This window comes from Trachypithecus francoisi, unplaced genomic scaffold (genome assembly GCF_009764315.1).
Source record: "Trachypithecus francoisi isolate TF-2019V2 unplaced genomic scaffold, Tfra_2.0 Lachesis_group1, whole genome shotgun sequence".
Taxonomy (NCBI): domain Eukaryota; kingdom Metazoa; phylum Chordata; class Mammalia; order Primates; family Cercopithecidae; genus Trachypithecus; species Trachypithecus francoisi.
This window is the reverse complement of record NW_022681454.1, coordinates 19894578-19913460: the sequence shown is the minus strand read 5'-3', so window position 1 is coordinate 19913460 and position 18883 is coordinate 19894578. Positions and strand designations below refer to the sequence as shown.

The 18883-nt window shown below is 37.5% G+C and overlaps 1 protein-coding gene across 16 annotated transcripts in view; it reads right to left on the bottom strand.

The window, feature by feature from the left end:
- The window catches only part of PACRGL (parkin coregulated like), a 42892-nt gene extending 24695 nt beyond the window's left edge, over positions 1 to 18197 (bottom strand). For 5 of the 16 annotated variants that reach the window (XR_004437861.1, XR_004437863.1, XR_004437862.1 and 2 more), the window contains exons 1-10: positions 18007 to 18197; positions 16385 to 16455; positions 15911 to 15952; positions 14088 to 14155; positions 13808 to 13962; positions 10702 to 10769; positions 8822 to 8912; positions 5651 to 5785; positions 5034 to 5141; positions 1747 to 1827 (exon numbers count right to left, since the gene is read on the bottom strand). Coding sequence is in view for 11 of the 16 variants with exons in the window: in XM_033213881.1 (XP_033069772.1) it covers positions 1747 to 1827; positions 5034 to 5141; positions 5651 to 5785; positions 8822 to 8912; positions 10702 to 10769; positions 13808 to 13962; positions 14088 to 14139 (690 nt within the window). In the remaining 5 variants the exon portion in view is untranslated. Of the gene's footprint in view, positions 1 to 1746; positions 1828 to 5033; positions 5142 to 5650; positions 5786 to 8821; positions 8913 to 10701; positions 10770 to 13807; positions 13963 to 14087; positions 14156 to 15862; positions 15953 to 16384; positions 16456 to 17830; positions 17978 to 18006 lie in introns of those variants that run through there. The other 11 variants (XR_004437866.1, XM_033213890.1, XM_033213883.1 and 8 more) reach the window with 10 other exon arrangements.
- Between the last annotated feature and the right edge of the window lie 686 nt (positions 18198 to 18883).

Genomic DNA, 18883 nt, shown 5'->3' with positions numbered 1-18883 from the left:
TTGATACACACAAGTCCTAAGAAATGAGAAACCACAACTAAGAACATTCCTTTTTAAAGACTTATTTCTAATATTTAAAGAAAGAAAGAGATATATAAGCTTTTACGCTCTCAGAAGAGAAAAAAGAGCATTAATTTCAAGAAGGATTACAAAGTAATAGAGGCTAGCACAATAGTAATTAAGCCAAGAGAAAGTCTTTGGCATGTAATTGCAATAGAAAATTTTCTATTACAATAATTACATTATTAAAATATTATGTAGGACATGAGAAAACAAGAGAAGTCAGAAGAAAATAAGTAATTAACTACAAAATCTGTTTAAAAATTCTGTATTAGCAACATTCAAAGCTAGTAAGATGGAGTAGTAAAAAAAAGAATTTGGTATTTCTGGGATCCTGGATTGTTCAAGTACACCTCTGTGTTCCCCTTCCAAATCTTAATGTGTTGTTTCTAAACTTTATTTACATGCATACTATCTCCTCCTCCACACCCCCTCCACTCCCACCACAAAATCTAACATGCCTGGCCTGTCTCTTTCTACTTGTCCCATTTCCCATACTGGCCCACAGGATATGGAAAACTACCTAGGGAGGGTTTCCCACTGAAAAGCTGTGGCATCATTATTTAGCATTTGTTCACTTCCACTCCACAGAAGAAGAAAGGAGAAATATGTTTTGCATTTACATTCTCAGAAGAGCAAGCAAGAATTTCCTTGCTGCAGAGGAGACATGGGATTAGCTAGGGGAAGGTTCTGCACATCTCCTCAAGGTGTCCGAATGCTAATTCTCTGCCTAGGACCCAAACACAACAAAGAAATTTATTATCTAGTAGGCTCTGGGACTTACTTCCTCTTGTAAACTCTATTCTAGGCATCCATCATGGAAAGAATGTAATCAAACAACTCATTGAAATTGGTCAAATGAGGTAATTTCGCTAAAGCTTTATGTCTGCCATTTAAAAAATTGTATATGATCAGGCAAATTTTCTCATAACTAATTCCTTCAAAAGTACCTAGAATGGAACTAAGTTATGCAATGTTAAGATAGTCACACGTAATTCTATCATTAAGATCTGATTAAACAAAATTCCCACAAGCAAGGACTGCTTTTATGGAACTATTTCTAAGATGAGATTATCTGAATGCTTCCTTCAAATGCTGAAAGTTCAATTAGCCTAGTAATTTGACACCGTGTAGTTATGAAATCCTCCATAATTTTGTACCTTGAAAAGTTAGAATAACCAATTAAACTATTCCAGCACTGTATGTGCATGTGTCTGTGTGTGTGTATACACCTATGTGGTATGCACGCACTTACAGACAGAATAGTGCAATCATCTGGACGTCTGAGTCAGAAAAGATAGCAAATGAAAGAGAAAAAAGTATTTTTCCTCAATGAGCTAAGTTAATCATTTGGTTTTCTGAACTTTTCAATGGTCAAAACTAAACCACTGAAAATACCTTAAAGAAAAAAAAAACTGCACCACTGTGCCACATGGAATGCCATATTAAGCACTGTGAAAGTATACAAGCCCTACATTTATTCAATCTGAGTCTGGTCTGAGTGGCAGGGCTTGACCTAGAGACAGAAACTCTGAGTTCTTAAAGGAAAATAACAGCATCAATTTCACATAGTTACCCGTAGCTGAAATGAGACAGTATATGTTAAATATATAGTCAATTTAATAATATGCCTAAAAGTTTAAAAAAAAAAAAAAAAACAGACTTAAGGAATAATATTCTACTTACACTTCCGCCACATTGCTCTAGCTTTTGTAATGCACTGGTGATTGGCTCTTTGAATTTCTTGTCCATTAATCTCTTGGAAAGCTTTTAAAGTAAGATTAGGGGGAAACGAAATGACTTTAAACTTAACATCACCATGTGCATAAGTAAATCTTCAGAAGCACCCCTTGTTTTAGATTTCAAGGCTTCTCTTAGGAAGCATCTCATTGAAATTTGCGTTATAGGTACCTCTGTATTTGTTTTAAAAAACAATTCACATTACTTCAAGTAAAACCAATCCTATAAAATCTGCTACAGTATGCTATCTGAAGTTTTCTATAAAATAGCATATTTTGCAATTTTGTAATCTGCAAGAGCATTGAGGAAAGCTTTGCCTCTAAAGCACACATTTTCCCACAATAAAAAGGGAAGAGAGGACAAAGGACAGAGGATTTACATGAGTAATTTAGTAATAGTGAACGCCCTGGGGATGGAGAGTGTCCCTCTCCAGTCTTCCAGTTGCTTTCTTCACACTGCATTACCCTACTGAATCTGTATACACCCTGTATAGCACAGAGGTTAATAGGCAGATCCAGGGGCCATCAGCATCAGAATCACTTGCGATGCTGTTTAAAAATGCAGATTCTTGGGTCTCATGCCATACTTAACCAGAATCCCAGGGCAGAAGCCCAGATTCTGCATTTTAAGCAAGATTTTCAGGTGATTTATTCCCTCTTTAAAGTCCCATACATTTGCAGCTCAGAAAAGGTATAATTTATTTTGCATAGAGGAAAAAATGAGTTGCATATAGGGGTTCAGTAACTGGTTTTGAAAAATTTCTTCTAGAAGAATACCCCTTCTTCCAATAAGCATCTAATGTAGAAATCTATAAACCAGATGAAAAAGAAGGCTTTGAGGCTGAAAGGTATGGAAGATGGGGGTGAGGGACGAAGGGGGTCTGATAGCAACTCACTGACATCCTCAGTGGTGTCTGTCTCATAGTGAGTGGTAACAGATCAGGAACTAACCCTCACACAACCTATTTCTAGAGCTCTTTATATAATATCAGGATCTGACGGTCAGGGTGGTGTCTAGGTCTTCCCAAAATGCTGGCAGCCCAGGAAAGCTCGATAACCTTTCAGTCAGTTCTTGTCTAGGAAAATGAGAGCTCTGAGGAGGAATGCAAGTGGCCAAAGATAAATGCCACTGACCCAGAAAGATTAAAAAACAAATGTATACAATTGTTAATCTGGCCTTTTCTGCCACTGGAGGTGGGACTGGGAGGCTATTTAGGAAGCCTTGCTTGACTGACTGTGAGGAAGGATCCAGTGTGACTCCTTTTCTCTACATATCACTACCCCTTGACTCCATCCCAATATTCTCAGCAGATGTCCTTGCTGCTTATTTCTACATCCCCCACCCACCTGCAAAAAACAAACACAAAAAACAAAATCAAAACCAACAATCTCCACAAGGGCTGAGAGCACGCCAGTTTCTGCTCAGGATTATATTCTCAATGCTTGGCACACCTGGCACAAAACAGGACGGCAGAGTGCAAGAGATTATTATTAAACTACTGAATATTTGAATGAATCACTTTGTACACTACTGTGAAATTCCCGTAGTTGGTCATCCACACCCCCTGATATGAAGCTTACAAATATCTGCCAAGATTCTCTTTCTTCTGTCCTAACACTCCTCATATGTCAAGGCTTGAGAGTCTATTCTCACTATGTCTTCTCCTCACCTGAAACCTCATGGAATTTCATCTACCACTTATGAGCACATCTATCCTGATAGTCACCATCGCCCCTACTTCTTAGAGTGTTAACCAGGTGGTTCTTGGTGTGTATTACACTATTTGTGAAATAGGAAGTTAAAAATATAGTTCTAAGATCTCTCATATGGATGGATCCAAGAAAAAACAGTGGACCCATGATCAAAATCATACCTCAGCTGTGAAATACAGAAGAACGTAGACAGGGAGGTCCTAAGATGTTAATCTTTCTATCGGTATGTATGTCCCTTGCCTAATGTTTGGCCCTTGCCCCTAGCTCTTGAACGATAACCTCTAAGCTCCTGCCAGATAGGGTATCCTTGTCAACATGGGAGTTCTGGGCGACACCAGGTAGTCTATACAATGTGATTTATGATGAGAACTTTGGTTCACAGGGTATTAGTTCGACTTCTAGAGAGGGTGTAGACTAATGTCAACCACACAGGCAGGCAGTCTTGCCTGCATGACAGACACCAATAAAAATCCTGGACACTAAGGCTCAGGTGAGCTTCTCTAGTTGGCAATACTCCATGCACGTTGCCACACATTGTTGCTGGAAGAAGTAAACACTGCATGAACAACTCCACTAGGAGAAGAAAACTGAAAACTCCACGCCCGGCATCTCTTGGACCCTGCCCTATGTGCCTCTTACCTATGCTGCTTTTAATCTTTTTTTGTTGTAAGAAACCGTAACAGTGAATAACAGCTTTCCTGAGTTCCATGGATCGTTCTGGCAAATCATCAAACCTAAGAGTGGTCTTGGAAACCTCAGGAGCTGCACAGGGTCCCAGTAAATATTTATAGTAAGAACTAAAGTTACACATATCAGGAAAAAGTCTCTTCCTGAATGCAATTTACAGATTCACTAAAACATCACAATGAAAACCAAAAATACTTAAATGTGTTTGGTAATATATGATTATACAAGACAGTGTATGAGCACTGCTTATAATTCATAGTTATTCAACATGAACATAATACCATCTTACTGTTCATCAGCTTTTATCCATTCAACTTTGTTTTTTTTTTTTTTTGACCAAGTCTCGCTCTGTCACCAAGGCTGGAGTGCAGCGGCACAATCTCGTCTCACTATAACCTCCACCTCCCATGTTCAAGCAATTCTCCTTCTTCAGCCTCCTGAAGCTGGGACTACGCTTGGCTAATATTTTGTATTCTAGTAGAGGTGGGGTTTCACCATGTTGCCCAGGCTGGTCTGAAACTCCTGAGCTCATGCAATCCACCCACCTCCGCCTCCAAAGCGCTAGGATTACAGGCGTGAGCCACCAAGCCTGGCTGGTTTACTTTTTATTACAACCCTAAACTCTGCTCATGTAGCTGTTTTCCATTTAAAAAAAAAATAAAACTAATACTGTCCATTAGTAAAATGTTTTATGAATGAGTTCTATATTTTTTGTTAAGGATGATGAGATTTTTAAGGTTTTGAGTTAAAGATCTGAAGTTGTTAAATCATAAAGAGATATGATTGGTGCATGATACATACAGCCAATCCTTATCTAATCTCTGCAGTACTTACGCTTGTAAGCAGATGCTTCAGATGGTCGTTTAGAGAAGGACCAACAACAACACTTAGCTGAACTAGGGCATTCAATCCTCTTTCAAACACTTCATCATCCGAATGGACCTGTAAGGTTGGTTAGTTGGGGATGTAGGGGCATCAGGGAAGAGAGGAGAGAAGGAAAGAAAAGATAGATCAGACAAAAGGACAAGCAAGTAGAGAAAAGGGTAAGATTAAACATCTAAAATCAGAAGACAGTCAACAAAACCTAGAATTTTAAAAATAACCTTCAACACAGGACATCTAGAAGCAAAAAGCAAGTTTTCCATCTGACTGAAGCATTAACTAAAATATATCTAGCATACAGAAGGACTGATTTGAGGTTCAGTACTGCCTCTAATTACTTAAAATGTCCCTTTTTACCTTTAGTACATCCTCTAAAGATGTCTTCAAGTTGTAGTTATCTGGCCCTGAGTAACAGTTGCCTAATTCTGCAAATACGTCAAAATCACAGATAAAGAACTAATTTGCATATGATTTGGAGGAAAAAAGACACACAATATTCTAAATATATTACAGCTTTCTTTTCTATCATATGTTTTCAACTATAAAGTACAATGAAATAAATGACATACCAGAGCTGCCTTTAGCACAGGAATCAGTCTAGGTAGCAAAGGAACAGCTTTTTCAGAAGCACCTCTGACCAAAAGTAATTCTCTAAAACCCTCCTTTGATACAAAGGTGTATGGATGCTTGGTTTCTCTCAGACCCTGCCAAAGACCAAGAGGAAACATGATTTACTACCTATTTCATTATGGTAATAACAGAAAAATTGAGTCTTTACTTGCTTAAACAAAAATCAAGTTTCATTCTTGTTTTCCTAATCATAATCACAATTTCAGCAGTTACAATTTCAGTTACACTGAGAAACTGAGACAAAGGGTCCCTTGGTATCCCAAGGGAGACTGGTTCCAGGACCCCAATGGATACCAAAACCTGTGGATACTAAAGTTCTTCATATAAAACAGCACACTATGTGCACATACTCCCATATACTTTAAATCATCTCTAGACTACTTATAATCCTATTACAATGGAAATGCTTCATAAATAATTTTTATATTGTATTGTTTTAATTGTATTTTTTATTGTTGCACTGTATTTTTTTTTTAATAGTTTCAATCTGCAGCTGGTTGAAACCCTAGATGTGGAACCCATGGATAGGAAGGGCCAGCCGTACAGGAGACAAGAGTAATCTCTACCCACAGAAGGGAAGGAAAGGAGAAGAAAAAGAAAAAAATAAGAAAAAGGAAAAGAAAAGAAATGAAAAACAGGGGAGGCAAGAAAAAATATAAAAAGAAAGAGAAAATAGGGAGGAAGGAAAAAGCAGGAAATGGAAGGAGGAAAAGGAAAGGTAAATGAAAATACAGAAAAAAGAAGGGAAACTCACTAGGATAATAAAAACATTTTGTTACGTACACTCAAACACTTCCTGAAAGCAGAGCAAATTATTCTGTTTATAACCACTCCTTTATAAACGCATGGCTATGAGACCCACTACATTTAGTGATTTTATGACTTAATAAGTTTCTAAAATAAATTTCCTTCATATTTATTTTATATTAACATATTTAGAAAGCAAGTATTATACTACATGCATTTCAAAGGCATGTTAAGATTTTAAACATCATTTGTAATACTGACATGCAGTATGAAAATATTTTTTAAAAACTGTAGATCATATCTCACTATGCCTTTCACCCTAAATGCATTAGAAACAATTAGCTAGGACTCTTTTATGATTTAACCAATCACAGTGAGTCAAGATAAAAGGGCCATCTGACTTTTTTCAAAATGATAAAGTAAAACAAACAAAATTAACAGTAAACTCTTTCAGTTTGACTATGTATAAATAAAATCAGCTGCAAAATCATGCTTAGAAATACTAATTTTCAACTAATTTGTCCTTCAGATCTAAATATCTGCTTCCAAATAGTAATCAAACATTTCTCTTCCTCAAAGATGTCATGCTTTTGAAAACCATCCTTCCAAGCACATGAGCATCATTTTGGATCACAGGTTCTATCATCTTAGCAGTGTCCTGCATCCTATTCATCTTAGAGATAATAACTCTCAGATTAAAAGTTGAAGTGGATTTCAGCCATGGTTCTTCTGTCACTACTTATCTGTTAGTAAATGAGGCCAGGAGAAAGATAAACATCTACTCAATACAGAAGGAAAAGCATTGACATTTGGACAATAGGTACATAAAAGGCTGACTTTAAGCAGAAGTTAGAGTCCCTTTAAAGATATCCCAAATTAAAGCACTCCCTGTACAATGTGATTAGCTACAGTACACTTTCAAAGGTATCACCAGTTTTGATTAGTCTGAAAGAAAAAAAAACATGGTTTGTTACCCGGTAAAAAAGGCTTAAGGTTTAAATAAGAATTAAGGAAACATCACAAATTTTGTGTGTGTGTGTCTGTGTGTGTGTGTTCAAGTTTGAGAGAGCATCTCACTCTACTGTGCCCGGCTAATGTGATTTTTTTTCTTTTGTAGAAACAGGGTCTCCCTATGTTGCTCAAGCTGGTCTCAAACTTTTGGGCTCAATTGATCCTCCCACCTTGGCCTCCTAAAGTGCTGGGATTACAAGCATGAGCCACAGTACTCAGCCTAACCTTTAATGCCAACTTCAGAACTGAATTTCAAAATAGGCTACCTGTAAAAATACACTACTTGTAATACTGAGCAATAAATCAAGAAAAACAAAAACTTACAGATTTTGCTAGTAACTGGTTACTCTTAAAAGAGTAAACATATTTGGAAAATTAAAGGAAGAACTAGAGACTTTGATGTTTCATTTTAATTAAGGAATCTCAATTGGAAAAATTACTTTTTTCTGTTTTGCTCCCACTTGGTCCTCCCCACTGGTTTTATAGGAAAGGCAAATGATATTAACCTAAAAAGGCACTGCCATGTTTATAGAGTAAGTTACACAGTAGTAACTAATCTAAGTAAAACTATCAGTGAAAGAACTCAGGTGTTTTATTACTAATATCACCCAAACTTGAATCATTTGTTTCTTACTAATGACAACAAAATGATCCTTAACTTTCAACAAGGCAAGTAATTAAAAGTTTAAATACAAGACAGCTGGTTAATTCATTGCTCTACTTCTAACTCTAGGAATAAAATTCATAGAAGACAGCAATGATTCACTTGAAGCTAAGACTCCACCATTTTTCCTGACACAAATGTTAAATTATATAAAGAAAGCTATCAAAAAAAATTTTTTTAAATAATCTATAGAACTACCTCCATGATATTGTACTGGAAATGTACAAGTAAAGCAGAGAGCTGGAGTGTTCTCCAAAAGAACATTTAGGTAGGTAGTATCAATTCCCTAAGAAACACATCATGTCAACACGATTGGTTGTACACAGAACCACTTACCACTATCTGGCACAGTTTTCAGTTTAATCCCGGATGTTTTCCTGATTTCACTAGTACCAAAAAATCTGTCTCCTCATTATGAGTCCACGTATTTTTTTAAATAAGTACAAATATTTCATCCAGTTATCGATAAATCCCTATGCAGACTAATTCCATGTTTATAAAGCTGATTAATCAATTTCAAATAACTATATAAGAATCATAATTATTTCCTAAGGGGGTGTGGTGTTTCAATGCCTACTGTGTGCTTCCTTTTTTAAAAGCACAGAATGAAATTTACTGACAAGCTACAAAGTAACATTTAATCCAATTTTTAACATTTTTCTTCTAATAGAAGAGATAGCATATTTACCTCAGCTAAAGTAATAAGAAGTGGATCAAATGAAAGACTTTCAGGAGGACATTCCCACTGTAATCTGTGTTTTACTGAACCATGTACCAATCTAAAATATAAAAGTCAGTGAATGCAATAAGAAAAATATAATTCTATATTAAGCAGGGATCATCTAACATACAGTATAACCATATTGGAACAAGGACATTTTACAAAGCAATGTCAATAATCCTACAAAATCCTACTCTTTCAGCAAAAGTGACCCCACATGTGTTAAGGTTACAGTTTTGGTGCTTAAGTATGTTGCTGTCTGTGAATCTTAATGCAAATGTTCCAGGTGTTATCTTTTGGTAATATGACACAATAGGTAATCTACAGAAATGAAAAAATGCAAACAAAATGTAGTAATTATTAAAAATGTTTTACAAGGAACATTCTTTTTCAGATATAGATCATGTAACCCTAACACTAACAACCTGAAGGCAAAACCAAGTTTTCTCTCTGTTAAAGAGAAGAAAACCGAGGCCACGAAGGTAAAATGGCCCATTCAGGGTTACAAAGTGGTGGCTCCTGAATTAGGATTTCTGCCTCTTTTAACTGTTCTTTTTTTTTTTGCTTTGTTTTGTTTTGTTTTTGAGATGGAGTTTCGCTCTTGTTGCCCAGGCTCAAGTGCAATGGCGCGATCTTGGCTCACCACAACCTCCGCCTCCCAGGTCCAAGCAATTCTCCTGCCTCAGCCTCCCGAGTAGCTGGGATTACAGGCATGTGCCACAATGCCCGCTTGCTTTTTTTTTTTTTTTTTTTTTAGTAGAGATGGGGTTCCCTCCATGTTGGTCAGGCTGGTCTCGAACTCCTGGCCTCAGGTGATCTGCCTGCCTTGGCCTTCCAAAGTGCTGGGATTACAGCCTTTATTGAGGAATAACTAATATGCAATAAACTGCACATATTTATCGTATACAATTTGGTATGTTTTTATGTACAAATACACTCAAGGAACTATCATCACAATCATGATAGTGAACTTAATCCATCAACCTAAATGCTTCTCTGAACTCGTTTGTAATGTTCTCAACTTCTTGACTCCTTTAGGCTTATTTTCATAAGAGCAAGACGTCTCTGTAAAATTGTTTTTACATTTTTGCAACAATAAATTGTTGAGGGGTGGGGAGTAGAGAGTTAAGAACCTTTAAATAGGTTTTCAAATCAGAATCTAAATATGAAATAACAATAAACTGAAGAGCATTTCTTGAGCTTATTTTTCACTCCAAATCTGAAAATACCATTAAAAACTAGATTTCTTGAACTTTGGAACAAAAATAAATAAATGTGATTCTTTCAACAATCAAAATAAAACTTTCTATTATCTAGAACAGGCTAAAACTGGATGTACTCTGAAGAAATAAATGTTTTATAGAAATAAATCATAAAATGATATATTATCTATAGTCTGTATTAAAAAAAATAGTTCTGACATCTGTCTAGAAAGGCGGCAAGAATTATATCCAAAAGGAAGCAAAAACAGCCATATGTATTCATTATGAAACAATTTCATTAAATTGACAACTTTCATTTTATCAACAAGATAGGATTTTTTAATTTGCAACTTGCCCAAGCCTGTGAATGCTTAAATTGATTATTTCAGAAAAAGGGTTCATGTAAATTTCTTAAACTAATTGATGGTTTATCATATATCCCAATAACTGTATTTTGGAATGAAAATGGTTTTCTTCAACAACATTCAGGGATCTATACCAATCCAAAAGAAAGTGTGAATACAGTCACCTTTATTTCAACCTCACTAGTAAATAAAACTTACAATACATTTAAACTAAATACTGTATTGATTTTACTCAATGATTTTGAATAATTTGGTCAGTTATAAATCGTATTGATTTTACCTGCAAGGAATACCTCCTTTAGAGTAAATAGCTGCAAAGGCAGAAGGCGCTCGTGACTGTTCACCAAACTAAAATAAAAAATGAAAATATTACTATTACCCATACTTCTGAGGTTAGAGGCACAAAGCCATCTTGCTTTTCAAACCACCAAGCTGGTATCAAAGTGTACCATTTCTACCCAGCAACACAATTGAGAAAAATTGTCAATCCTCTATTAGAATACCACAACTACACTTTGTACATCTTTTTTCCCCTAACGATTCAGAATGCTTGAAGGCGGCTGAAACCACATATTGATAGTTCTTTCTACCCTCTTCCCACTGTGACCCTTCAAGGTGAGGACTCTATGGAGAAGGGGTGTTAAGTACAGGAAAAGTATATGTTTTTTGCCTCCTGCACATCTCCTACTTTGTCCTCCCGCCAAATACAGATGGTGTAGGTAGTCACATTTCTCCAAACTGGCTTTAGGCTTCTATAAAAAACAAAGGATTACACTGCACAGGGGGGAGAGAATTGAAGATGCAGAAGATTCTCACAAATATACGCCCAGATGTATTTTCTTAGATATATAACTTCAAAACCTTTCAGTTTTGCTATATCTGAATAGACTGATTTTATACTTACTCTCAAAGATGATTTAAGGGATGGTCAATAACAATAAAACAATCACAGCATAAATAACTTCAATATAATTGATAAGAGACTTAAAGAGGATTTAGGAACAAAAAGTATTTTATCACATGGTACTTTTAATATATAATCAAACGAAAAAATAGTTGTCTAAATTACAAAATATAAATTGACCTGTTTTAAAGACATAACTACATAATGTTTTTTAAGTCACACACAGTGATAGTTTCAAAACGTCCTTAAAAAGTTTAGAATCAGCTCTTTTTTCCTCTGGAAAAGCATGAGTTTTGAGTAAAAGCACACAGGAGAAAATTCATTCAAGTTAAATTATAATAAAAGATTCATTTCTGGCCGGGCGCAGTGGCTCAAGCCTGTAATCCCAGCACTTTGGGAGGCTGAGGCGGGTGGATCACGAGGTCAGGAGATAGAGACCATCCTGGCTAACAGGGTGAAATCCCGTCTCTACTAAAAATACAAAAAATTAGCCAGGTATGGTGGCAGGTGCCTGTAGTCCCAGCTACTCGGGAGGCTGAGGAGGCAGGCGAATGGCGTGAACCCAGGAGGCAGAGCTTGCAGTGAGCCCATATGGCGCCACTGCACTCCAGCCTGGGCGACAGGGCAAGATTCCATCTCAAAAAAAAAAAAAAAAGATTCATTTCCAAAACTCAATCCATGTTATGTGTAACAATTCACAAGAGGAATGTTTCACTTATCTAGTTACAATTTCTGCTAAGAAAGAAATACAAGTTTTAAAAATTATTTTCAAGTAATAAGCATATCAGGTAAGAAAGTTATTTGAAAAAACAGAATAGAAGATGGAGAAGATTCTCACAAATATATGCCTGGATGTATGTATTTGAAAAAAGTGCTACACCTAATGGGGAAAAAATGAAGACAAATTAGTACTATACTCGCAATATATTTTACTTCTACCACCTACAAGCAAACGATCTTTTTGGCCCTTACAGATCAATAATCCCTAAATTTTCAAAACACCCACAGAGACTACATTTCTGATTGAAATGTTAAACAATTCCTCTCTTTGCCTTTCTATTTTGCTCTAGAGATAATCATGGTTTCATCTTCCACGTCCCACAAAATCAGAATGTTTTTTATGAATGGATTACTTTTATCGATTTTAACCAAATTTTACCAAGTCTAAAGTGAAAAATGTTATCCCATTCAATTTTTAACAATTTCAGACCATAGTTCAACTCTGCATTAATGTTATATACCATACTATACTGAATTAGCATTTCAAAGTTTTTTAACTCAAATATTTAAAATATTAATGTGCATAAATCACAACAGTGAATTCACATAAAATGAACACACTTGTTTATTAACAGAGTTGAAAAATCTGAAAGTTTCCAGCATACCAGATGCCTCCACTGCCTCTCCCAAATCCCTAACCACCTTTCGCCCAAAGGTAAATAGTATTCTGACTTCCAACTCATTTGTTTTAGATTGGTAGCCTTTACATATCTTAGACATGCTTATCTCAGGTCAAATTATTTAACTATTTCCCAAAACTTTCCTCAATTTTTACTAAAACTTAGGACTAAGGTCATTAAATATTATTAATTCAAAAAGTACTTCTTTAAAGAGAGGAAGAAAACTGAAGTGTCACCACAAACTCCCTCAACTAAATATAAGCAAAGGAAGTGAGAGCAACAAGCTTATTAGGGCCTTCTTCAGGTATTCAATTTCCTTGACACTGCAGATTACAGAAAGAAGCAAAGGAACATAGCTGCTCCAACTATTTTTCATTTTTCTTTTATCAAGCCAGACACTCTTTCCGTCTTGGAGAGCTCACTGTACCCCTTACTTCCTTGCTTAAATACCTGCCATACTCTACCTACCATCAAAGTGAATCAGGAGCTTCAGCCACTCTCACAATCCCCTTCGAAGGCTGAAATCACAAATATCTCACCCTTTCAAAGTTGAGCAGGGGGCAAATAACACCTGGTACTGTTGCACAGGTGTGTTCACTTCTGATTTTTTTTATTGCATAAATCCCATGTTTATTAAATCTCATTAAATTGTTAGGAAAGGGCAAAGGAGGCTAGTACTACAACTAGGATTTCTGGTGGAGCTAATTTACAGAATACAGAGGAACAGTCAGAGACCTTTATGCAACTATGGAAGCACGAAAAGCATTCTGTGGCAACTGAATACCAGTTTATTCACTGGGAAGTAAAACAATACTGCAAATAACATCTAAAGCTAAGGTGCAATTTTCTATGCACTACAATGCGGTAACCCAAAGAGGTTAACTTCTGTGTCTCCTAACCTCCATACTCACTCCCACATGTGACTGATTATCTTAGTACTTCACCATAATAACCACAGGCCCTTCCTCATCATTAGCTCAAAACTAGCAAAGGGACAAAACTGAAGACAGCATCCAGAATTGTTCAATACTGTGTGAAATGCCTTTAAAAATCTACTGAGTTAGGAGTAGTTTTGGACCTACCGGGTTAATTGTTTTAGGGTTCAGTTTATCACTTGGTCGAGGATGAAGTTTTCTTGCAGACTCTGGAGAACTGGTTGACAATGAGGATTTGTTTCTTTGAACTGTATTCCCGTGTTTTATCTGTGTGCTTGATGACGTCCTTTGATCATAGTCACCTGGACAAAACAGACCATCAATAAAAACCAGGTAAAAGCAATAAAGTTCATCTTGCATCCATCTGTAACACATAAAGTGCCATTAACAAACTTGGTCTCTTCACTTAAGACACAAACTTCTGTACCTCTTGCTCTGTTTTTCAACTGTGTGCCTCCAGAGCCCTCTGATTTCTGCATTGCTTCCCTTTCACTCCTGCAGTCAAAAAAAAAAAAGTTGATTTCAAAATTTGTTTGGAGAAGCATTTGTTATCAATACAAAGACCAAACCAGAACAAAGTATACAATTATACAATACAGTAAAAGATACACAAAAAAGTTGATATGGAGCAAAATACTGGAAAAGACTAATAAGAAAACATGAAATTATATCAACTTCAATAGTATCAGTAACAGCAAAATAATCATCTCCAAGAAAATGATGCACAAAAGTCAACTTTTTTCCCATTCAAATTGTCAAAATAAACTATTAGAAACTCACTTCCAATCCTCCGGCCACATTAGAAAACACATACTAGATTTCTGAAAGGAGTGGTTGGCACATCCCCTATCATCCTCTCCATCTTCTCTGGCTTATTTCCAAAGTTCCAAATGTTAACATGTGCACATCAAGCTCTACTTTTCACATGACATAATGAACTCTCCTACCCATTGTATCACAAGCTCCTTAAACTTAATATAACTAAAACCGAAGTTGTCACACTGAAGTTATGAATCCCTTGTTAGCCCAGGGTACTACCAGTTTTCTGGTCCCCATACTGAAAACCAGAATCACCATTGTTTCCTTTTCCTTCATTTCCTACACTCAATGCTACATGTTGTGATGACAAAGGGCGAGCTTTGGGCTCAAATATGGGTCTATATCTCAGTTCTACCAATTATGAAGTTTATGAATTTAGGCAGATTTAACCTCCTTAAACCTCGACTTCCTGACCTGTTTAAAGAGGAAAATAAAAGCCTATCAATGTTTTCTGGGGGAGTAAATGAAATTATCTCTCAAGTTACTCACCCACGGAATATTGGTTCACTTTTCCCTTACACAGTTCCTTTTTTTCTGCTAATGGAGGACTCTAGTTCATACCCCAAGGCTTCCAGCTAATCAATTTCTACAATTGTATCTCTGCAAGGAATACATACACACATACACACACACACACTCACTCACACACTCTCTCTCTCTCTCTCTCATACCCTAGTGCCTACTGGTATTTTCAGGCCAAGCTTCATTCCCAACTTCCATGAAGCCTTTCCTGATCTTGGTTTTTCAAATGTATATTTCTATGGCATTCTGATTTCTATCCCGTGTCCTTATTTCTACTTGATTACTCTGTTCTCTCACTTCCATGACAACTAGTTATTCTATTAGCACACGTCTCACTTTAATGCCTTTAATAATGACTGCCTCTCAAGTATAGTGTAAGATCTTCCCTTAGGACAACACAGGTAAAGTCTTCTACCACCTCCAAACGACAGTTTTTCAAATATTTGATGGCATTAACTCTTAACTCCTTCATTTTTTCTTCTTCAGGATAAACACTGATACTTTTTAAAATTATTCCTCACATGAAATGCTTTTAATCCACTTAACAAATTAGAAATCCTCAAAAGGAGGACAAATAGCCAGATATCGCAAACATGATGTACCAGCTTAAAGTCTGATACCATGTAAAGATAAACTAAATGTAAACTTGCTTCCGCACACTGAATAATTTCAATTTCCTTGATTTAATACATTGATCTCATTTATCTCATCCCACTACTAGCAGATGACTTATTTCCCAGTTATCACACTGCAGCTTCATCCCCAGGGCATTTTCTAGTACTATGGTAATTAAAATCTCATTAAAGTTGTCAGATAATATTCTAAAATAAGCTGAGAGAAGCTTCAAATATGTTAACCTACTATCGTACTTCTGTGATCATTCAACAAGTATTTAATATTGTGCCTGACTTCTGTTTTGAGACGCTCCTGGAGGGGGAACAACACAAGTTTCTGTTGGAAAAAAAAAAAAAAATCAGTTTCCTTAACTCCATAATTGGGCATAATTACAGGAACTACTTTAAGTGTTGATGAAGACTAATACGAATACATGTAAAACAACATTTCTATAATGGTTGGCATACAGTAAGGGCCACATGAGTCTTAGCTATTATTACAATTTTCTTTACAAGGGTACAAAGTGTTCTTTAGTATTACTATTACTAACAACAGTGTGACCAAATGTTTTCTCCTTTTTAAAAAATTTGGTTTAACATCTTGGGCTACATCCATTTGAAGACCAGCTGAGTCCAATTTCTTTTGATCATCAGTTGTTAACAGCTGCAACAGATGAACGCGAAGCACAGCAAAGATGTATACCCACAAACATAGCAAATGTATAGGGAGCCACATCAAATTATGATGCACATTTTCAATACTACCTACCAATTCAGTAGAAGTTTTGGATGGAATTTTATAGCTAAATTTCTATCTTCCTTCACGTCAAAAAGTTGTTCCTGTAACAAACCAATGGGAAGGTGTTGCATTATATTTTGAATGAGTTCAGAAAGTCACCAAAACTCATTTGAAAAAGTTTTAAACATGCTAGAAAACTGAGCTTCTACAGTTTGAGTTTACAGGACAATTTTTAAGTACAATATACTTATATAATTTTCAGCAATAAATACACATACAGTAATGCAAACATGTATACATTCCCCTTCAAAATTCTGTATTAGAGAGTTTCTTTCCAAAGCAATTGCTTTTTCACTTTTTTATCCTTTACCTTAAGGACAAATTACAGTTGGCTCTCCGTATACGCGGGTTCGACATCTATAGATTGACCCAACCACGGATACGGAGAGCAGACTGGGGGATTTCAGCATGGGTGGATTTGGGTATCTGAAAGAGACTGGGGGGAGGGAGGGAGTCCTGGAGCCAATCCTCCACGCACACCAAGGGACAACTGGAAGTGTGGTCAATTTTTAAAAATAACCACCTGGGAGCATACCACTGACGAGCCTGGAGTATGAGTTGTTTGTGAAAGAAAGTTTAATAAATCGTATCCTTGGTAACTCTTTCAAGTGGTTTTCCATTAAATAACATGTGAAGGATGGTGTAAAGGGGCAGTGATGGGAAGAAGCGAAGTAGTAAGAACTATTTTGTGTTATTATCAAGGTCACCGCTCATTCTTTTACAAAACAAGACAAAGGTTCTAATTATAGATATTAGAATCCATAAATCCACTTAACCTGGAACTAAGCTATGTCACAATATCAGAAAGCAAACAAACCACCCTATGAAGCCCACACATTCCCCTTAAAGCTTCCTTGGCTGCTACAGGTCATCTATCTACAAGGGACTGCCGGCATCTGTGTCAATGGTAGGAAAGTGTACTTCCTATCATTGTTTGGACAGCTGATATAGCCTCTTTCCCCGTATATACTTTCTCCTGTACTCAGCTTTTAGACCACTGAACTAACAAAATTCTCAGGCAGCAGAGGCCACATTTTTTTCCTGCTTTCTAATCCAGGTCTAGAAAGTTCCAAACGTGTAAGAGCCCCACTAAAGAAACCATGTCCCATTTGTAAAGCTCTGTCAAATTCTAAAACACCCAGAGCCCAACAGTCACTTATCCCAATCCCTTTGTTTAACCATAAATTCAAAGGGCCAGTATTAGGGGTCGCAGAATCTGCTTAGGGGTCTTAGAACCAACTTTCCATCTTCCCAGCCACCCCTCCTACACTCACTTCTAGATACTTAAAGACCAGTCCAGGGCCAGGATGCTATCAAAGTTAGCAAAAGAGGAAGACACAGAAAAAAAAAAAAGAAAGAAAGAAAGAAAAGAAAAAACAGAGATTTTTTAAATGGGCCGAGGGAGCAGGAGTTTACCAGTTTTAATTAAGGTTAACGAAGGATACTCTCGACAGACCCTCTACCCCAGGAAAGGAGGGGCACACTCCAAGTGCTCAGGATCTCAAGGGTCCTTAACAACGGGGTCCGGGGGCCCTAGCCACAGATCAGGAAGCAAACCGGCTTGGCCGAGAGCGAGGACTGGACACCCGTACCCGCGGTTCACGGCTCTGGGGACTCGTTCCTACCGCGCCTCTCTCCCGCCGCGACCCGCACACGAGCTGCTCCCCACCAGAGGCCGGCGGAGCTTTTGCCCCGCACTCGGTGGGCCAACATCCAAGGTTACTGCCACCGAGCACCGGCGTTCAGGGAACTAAGGCTCCGCGCGGCCCGCCCCGACTCTGGTTGCGCTGCGCAAAGACGTCAGACGCACGCTGCGTCTTCTAAACCAATAGTAAGGAGTCGCGGAGGAGCCCCGGAAGAGGGTTGCCCAGGCAACCAGCCGCCAGGCGTTCAGCGAGCAGCTCGCGAAGTATAGGCGCTGTCTCTGGCGACAAAGGGGCACCTGGTGGAGGATGTTTTTCGACTAAGAGGTCCAGAGAGCAGAGGGAAGATGACGGGTTCCCAGTCGCCTGCGCCCTAATCTCTCTCCAGCCCATGCGCTTAACTCCTAAACGCTTTTCTCGCACACTTAGTACTCATGGTTCCTCAACTATCTTACCCTAGATACCCGGAGAGCTGAAGACTGTGAACTCCTCCCCCCGAGTCTTCAGGGGTGACAGCCAAAGCCAACTGCATGCCCAGCTGTGGGATTTTCTTGTAGTTTCCTGTCCTATCTGGCTAACTCATAAGTCTAGCTGTGGAAATTCGTTTCCTGTCGTATTGTATGAATCTCATATGTTATTGCATTCTTCACAGTATATCCCCATTTAAGTAGTAACAAGCACGATTTTGTGCTCCACATCATAACAAAACTGATGCTGCAGGAAAATGCGTATTCCCTTGCATTGCGTTCCACCAGCAACAATTTGGGTTGTCATAGTTAAGTCCAAGCCCTTTGGACCTGTCCACTGCACTTCTGTGGCATCCTCT